Source organism: Mustelus asterias, unplaced genomic scaffold (genome assembly GCF_964213995.1).
Source record: "Mustelus asterias unplaced genomic scaffold, sMusAst1.hap1.1 HAP1_SCAFFOLD_50, whole genome shotgun sequence".
In the NCBI taxonomy this organism is placed as follows: Eukaryota; Metazoa; Chordata; class Chondrichthyes; order Carcharhiniformes; family Triakidae; genus Mustelus; species Mustelus asterias.
This window is the reverse complement of record NW_027590123.1, coordinates 140,098-146,894: the sequence shown is the minus strand read 5'-3', so window position 1 is coordinate 146,894 and position 6,797 is coordinate 140,098. Positions and strand designations below refer to the sequence as shown.

General features: G+C 46.6%; 2 protein-coding genes across 2 annotated transcripts in view; both read right to left on the bottom strand.

Annotated features, from left to right (window-relative positions):
- Nucleotides 1-6,797, bottom strand: part of LOC144483237 (uncharacterized) — a 284,523-nt gene that overhangs the window by 180,658 nt on the left and 97,068 nt on the right. The gene's annotated exons all lie outside the window — the stretch shown is intronic.
- The window catches only part of LOC144483230 (uncharacterized), a 28,792-nt gene continuing 24,490 nt past the window's right edge, over nucleotides 2,496-6,797 (bottom strand). The window contains exons 3-4 of the mRNA XM_078202002.1: nucleotides 4,925-5,024; nucleotides 2,496-4,756 (exon numbers count right to left, since the gene is read on the bottom strand). Of these exons, the coding sequence (XP_078058128.1) occupies nucleotides 3,874-4,756; nucleotides 4,925-5,024 (983 nt within the window). The 3' untranslated portion in view covers nucleotides 2,496-3,873. The remainder of the gene's footprint in view (nucleotides 4,757-4,924; nucleotides 5,025-6,797) is intronic.

The following is a 6,797-nucleotide window of genomic DNA, read 5'->3' as shown; positions in this document are numbered from 1 at the left end:
CCCGGGTTCAATTCCCAGCTTGGGTTACTGTCTGTGTGGAGTTTGCACATTCTCCCCGTGTCTGCGTGCATTTCCTCCGGGTGCTCTGGTTTCCTCCCACAGTCCAAAGGTGTGTGGATTGCATGGATTGGCCATGCTAAATTACCCCTTAGTGTCAGGGGGACTAACTATTGTCAATGCATGGGGTTATGGGGATAGGGCCTGAGTGGGATTGTGGTCAGATTGTGGGAGACTTGATGGCCTCCTTCTGCACTGTAGGATTCTATGATTGCACATTGAGATAATACATTGGTTTTCAATAGGGCCATTCTGTTAAAAGCAGGTTGTTACGCTGAAGCTTCATAAAGCACTGTTTAAACCACAATGTGAGTATTGTGTTCATATCCAGTCAGCACACTTCAGGAAGGATGGGATGGTCCTTGAGAAGGTGCAGAGGAGACTTATCAGAATGGTTCCAGCAATGAAGAATTTTAACTCCAAGCTCAGGTTCGAGAAGCTGAAATTGTTCTACTTGGAACGGAGGAGGTGGAGGGGAGATCTGATAGAGGTGAACACCATTATGGCAGGTTTGATTTGATTTGATTTATTATCGTCCCATGTATTACCATAGTGAAAAGTATTGTTTCTTGCGCGCTATACAGACAAAGCATACTGTTCATAGGGAAGGAAACGAGAGAGTGCAGAATGTAGTGTTACAGTCATAGCTAAGGTGTGGTGAAAGATCAACTTAATGCAAGGTAGGTCCATTCAAAAGACTGACAGCAGCAGGAAAGAAGCTGTTCTTGAGTCGGTTGGTACGTGATCTCAGACTTTTGTATCTTTTTCCCAAGGGAAGAAGGTGAAAGAGAGAATGATCGGGGTACGTGGGGTCCTTAATTATGCTGGCTACTTTGCCGAGGCAGCGGGAAGTGTAGTCAGAGTCAATGGATGGGAGACTGGTTTGCGTGATGGATTTCATGACCTTTTGCAGTTCCTTGCGGTCTTGGGTCAGAGCAGGAGCCATATCAAGCTGTGATACAACCAGAAAAAATGCTTTCTGTGGTGCATCTGTAAAAGTTGGTGAGAGTCGTAGCTGACATCCCAAATTTCCTTAGTCTTCTAAGAAAGTAGAGGAATTGGTGGGCTTCCTTAACTAAGTCAATTACTCGGGGCCATAGGTTTAATGTGCGAGGGGCAAGGCTTAAAGGAGATGTACAAGGCAGATTTTTTACACAGAGAGTAGTGGGTGCCTGGAACTCGTTGCCGGGGGAGGTAGTGGAAGCAGATACGGTAGTGACTTCTAAGGGGCATCTTGACAAGTACATGAATAGGATGGGAATAGAGTGATATGGTCCCCGGAAGGGTAGAGGGTTTAGTTAAGTCGGGCAGCATGGTCGGTGCAGGCTTGAAGGGCCAAAGGGCCTGTTCGTGCACTATAATTTTCTTTGTTCTTTGTTCTATAGTGTCAGCATGGGGGTACCAGGCCAGGTTGTTGGTGAACTGGACACTTGAAGCTCTCGACCCTTTCTACTTCATCTCCATTGATGTAGACAGGGGCATGTTCTCCTCTATGCTTCCTGAAATTGATGACAATCTCCTTCATTTTGTTGACATTGAGGGAGAGATTATCATTGCCGCACCAGTTCACCAGATTCTCTATCTCATTCCTGTACTCTGTCTCGTCATTGTTTGAGACCCGACCCACTACGGTGTCATCAGCAAACTTGAAAATCAAGTTGGAGGGGAATTTGGCCACACAGTCATAGGTGTATAAGGAGTATAGAAGGGGGCTGAGAACACAGCCTTGTGGGTTTAGATCAAGTGAAGAAGGAAATTGGTCAGAATCTACAGAGACTGCTGGAGGCAAGGCTGCTGATAAACGTAACCTTTAATTGCACATTCTTCGAACTATGTACAATACAAGATCAGCACGAGGCTTCACAGAGAACCATCTCTCAGCACGCTCTTGTCATCTGATCATACATCACTGTGTAGAATATTTACAAATTTAACATGAACCCTTTACACTGCACCAAGTCTCTAGTCAGCCCTCCTAACATCCCCTTCTTTGACTCAGTGTCAGTTAATGTTTCTGAGATTCACTTTGGGACACTCTCCTACATTAACGGTCTGATGGAAATGAAAGTTATTTTTAAATCACATTGTAACAGACTGGGGAAGTCAAGATTAAAACAATATCTGGGTAAATGGAGTTAGGTCTCAAGATCAGCCCTGACCTCAGTGAATGACAGAACAGGCTCGAGGGATAAATGACCTCCTCCTGCTCCTGGTAAACTTGGACTCAGACACCAGCTGATGAATGGAAAGTGATGGGAGACCTGGGGAGAAGAGACTTCATCAGAAACCAGCACTGGAGCAGAGTTAGAGAGTGGGAGAATCCTGGGGAGAAACTACACAGGAACTGGAGGAGGTTCAGCCCTTCCAGTCTGCTCTGTCATTCAGTTAGACTCTGGCTGATCAATCAGTTTATCATCAAGATTTATTTGATTCTATTCTGTAGATTAAGCTGCAGCTCAGATTTATGGGAAATGAAAGTCAGTAGAAACAAACTCCAACTCTCACAATGTGAACATGTGAATTAGGAGCAGGAGAAGGCCACTCGGCCCCTCGAGCCTGCTCCACTATTCAATAGGATCCTGGCTGATCTGATTGTGGTCTGAACTCCACTTTCCTTCTTACCCCTCGTACCCTTTGGCTCTCTTGTCAATCAAGAATCTATTAAATTCAGACTTCAGAATATTCAGTGAGCGAGCCTCCACCACTCTCTGTGAAAGAGAATTCCACACTGTAACAACCCTCTGAGAGAAAAGGTTTCTCCTCATCCCAGTCTTAAATGGGAGACCCCTTATTTTTAAACTGTGCCTCTAGTTCTCCTCTCTCTACAATCAACATCTGTCAAGTCCCCTCTGAATTTTATATGTTTCAATCAGATCCTCTCTCATTCTTCTAAACCCCAATAGATACAGGCCGAACATGTCCAACTTTTCCTTGTATGATAACTCCCTCATCCCACGAATCAGTCAAGTAAACCTTCTCTGAACTACTTCTCACACAAGTCCTCTCTTACGTAAGGAGACCAAAACTATACACAGTACTCTTGATGTGGTCTCACCAATACCCTGAACAAATGCAGCAAAACATCCCTGCAATAAACAATAATTCATTTACCTTTCTAATCATTTGCTGTGTCCACACACTAACGTTTCCTGATTACAGTACCAGGACACCCAGATCCCTCTGTACCTGCAATCGCTCTCTTTAAATAATCAACTGCTTTTCCATCCTTCCTGTCCAAATGGACAAGTTCACATTATCCAAAAATCTTGTTCCAGCTGCCAACTTCTAACCCACTCATTCACTATGTCGCTTTGCAGGCTTGTTATGGTCATTCACATCTCATTTTTCTACCTACCTTTGTGTTATCAGCAAATTTTGATCCTGTCATCCACGTCATGAAAATAGTTTGTCAATAGTTGAGGCCCCAGCACTGATCCCTGTGGCACTCCACAAGCTACATCTTGCCATCCCAAAAATTACTCCTTTCTCCCTCCTCTCTGTTTCCCATTAGCTAATCAATCCTCTATCCATGCTAATACAAAGAACCGATGTGGATGGGATGCTAATATGCCTTATGCTACGAATTCTTATTTAGTGTGGTAAACTTTGATGTGTCAAATGCCTGCTGGAAATCTAAATACACCACATCCACAGGTTCCACTTTATCCACATTGCTTGTAACTTCCTCAAAGAAATCCAATAAATCAATTAAAGGTGATTTCCCTTGCACAAAACCATGTTGACTCTGCCTGATTGTACAGAGATTATCTATGTGTTCCACCCTCCCAGCCTCCTTAATAACAGAATGAACATGATTCAGTCCTGCATGGGGTTAGCAGCAACAGCAGAATCCAATCCCTGCAGTGACTTGTGAACTTGCTGGTGTCTCAGCAGATTGGCTGACCGAGCAAATCTCTTCCCACATACGGAGCAGGTGAACGATCTCTCTCCTGTGTGAATCTGCTGGTGTCTCAGCAGGTGGGATGACTGAGTGAACCTTTTCCCACACATGGAGCAGGTGAATGATCTCTCCCCAGTGTGAATTTGCTGGTGTCTCAGCAGGTCCTTCGTGCTTTTAAAACTTTTCTCACAGTCAGAACACTTAAAAGGTCTCTGATCAGTGTGGACCAGTTGATGTGCAATGAGCTGGGGTGGCTGAGTGAATCGTTTCCCACATGTGGAGCAAGCGAAGGGTTTCTCCCCAGTGTGAATTCGCTCGTGTATCAGAAGGTGGGGCGAATCAGTGAATCCCTTCCCACACACAGAGCAAATAAATGTCTTCTCCCCGGTGTGAACTCGCTGGTGTCTCAGACAGTGGGATGAATGGGTGAATCCCAGCCCACACACCGAGCAGGTGAACGGTTTCTCCCCAGTGTGAACTCGCTGGTGTGTCACCAAATCCTGTTTACTTTTAAAGCTCTTCTCACAGTCAGAACACTGAAATGGTCTCTTATCAGAGTGAACTCGCTGGTGTGTTTGCAGCTGGGATAAACGTCCGAATCTCCTCTCACACACGGAGCAGGTGAATGGCTTCTCCCCAGTGTGAGTGCGCTGATGGACTTGTAAATCATTTTTACTTTTAAATCTCTTCTCACAGTCAGAACATTGAAATGGTCTCTGATCAGTGTGAACAAGATGGTGTGTCAGAAGGTGGGATGACTGAGTGAATCCCTTCCCACACACTGAGCAGGTGAACGGTCTCACCGCCATGTGAGTGCGCTGGTGTCTCAGGAGGTCCTTTGTGCTTTTAAAGCTTTTCTCACATTCAGAACACTGAAACAGTCTCTGATCGGAGTGAACCTGCCGGTGAATCAGGAGGCTTGATATAGCATGACATCCCCTCCCACATTCGAGGCAGGCGAATGGCCTCTCACCGGTGTGAACACGCCGGTGTGTATAGAGGCTGGATGAGTAAGCAAATCCTTTCCCACACTCAGAGCAGGTGAACGGCCTCTCTCCAGTGTGAATGCGACGATGAATATCCAATTCGGACGGGTAATTGAATCCCCTCCCACAGTCCCCACATTTCAATGGTTTCTCTGTGGAGCGGGTATCCTCGTGTGACTCCAGGTTGGATGATGAGTTGAAGCCACGTTTACACAGAATATGAGTCGGGTCACTACTCACTGAGAATGATGTGATTATTTTTCAGACTTTTTAAACCACTTTCCACATTCAGCACATTGGAAACTCACAGGTGTGTGTGTCTAGGTGCTTTTTCAGTCACACTGATGTTTGAAATCTTTGCCCGCAGACAGAATAAACATTTCTCCTTCTGGAGACAAAGGCTGACGATATTCAGTTTCTGACGAATCAAATCACTGAAACAGATCTTGATGTGAAGTTTGGTTTGAGTTTCACATCTGGAAATCCTGCTTCATAATACCTTGCAAAAACAGTTTACCAATACCATCACTGTCAGTGCAGGATAGAAATTCTGAACAGACAATTCATAGTTTCTCTGGAACATATTTTCCTCTCTTGTTCCCCCAAATCTATAAATCCCCGTCCCACACACTCTACCTCCTCCCCTGGACTGAAATCCAAACCCATCTCAACATCTCCACCATTTCTTCCCTCCACTCCCAGTTTTCTCCCTCCCTCTCCTGTCTGGGTTCAGTTCTTGATGTGGAAATCTCACTAACTGTCCTGGCTGGAGACAGTACACATCTCTTTAACCTGTGCTTAACCCTCTCTCCACTCACATTGTCTGTACCTTTAAGACTTGATTACCTGTAAAGACTTGCATTCCAACCATTATCTTGTAAATTGAGTTTGTGTCAATATATATGCCCCGTTTATGAACACAAGTCCTACTCACCTGACGAAGGAGCAGCGCTCCGAAAGCGAGTGGCTTTTGCGACCAAATAAAACTGTTGGACTTTAACCTGGCGTTGTGAGTCTTCTTATTGGGTTCAGTTCTCCAGCTCCTGTCTGCAGACTGACAATAAAACCAATGGGTCTTATTGGGGCCTCCAGCGGGTGTTTGTGAATCCTCCCCGCCCACCTCCCAGGGTTTCCTTCCTTCCCAGAGATCAGAGTCCTCATTGATTTGAGGCCAAAGTGTAACCTCTTATTTATTGTCCCCCTCCCCCATCCTCTGATGTGAACCATCCTCCAGTGGCTGAGCCAGGATGGGGCCGTTAACCTGGGCCTGTTCCCGGGAGGGAGGGAGGGAGAAGCCCCGCAGCTGCAAACCAGGGAGCTGACAATGATTCTGAAGGGTTTGCGGATCCACAAAGTGTTTCCAAATCCTCCCAGCCACCGCCTAACGCTGACTCCGCTTCTCCGGGACAAACAAGCGCCAAGGCCAGCAATGACACTGCGCATGCTCCGCATCACAATGCCCGGGGACTGATTGACGGCAGCTCCCGACCAATAGGAAGAGGGGGCGGGGCTGGAGGACCGAACGGGAGCGGCTGGTCCTCCAACCAATCAGAGGGAATGAGGGGCGGAACCTGAAGCATGCGCAGTGCGGGTAATGGCGACGGACGGCCGGTTTTAACTTGGAAGCGAGATCAATACGAGGTAGAGGGCGGCGTGCGGGGAATGATAAATGTGGCGGGTGGGTGGAGAGACTTTGTAAACATGTTGTTCAAACCCAAACCCCGGAAATGAACTTCCCGGTCCCCCCCTTTGTACCAAATGGAGCGGCAGCTTGTAGTGTTAGACCCGGGCTGACTGCCGCCATTGAGGCTGCATGTGGGAGGCCGGCAGGGATTGTGATCGGAGAGGGAAGC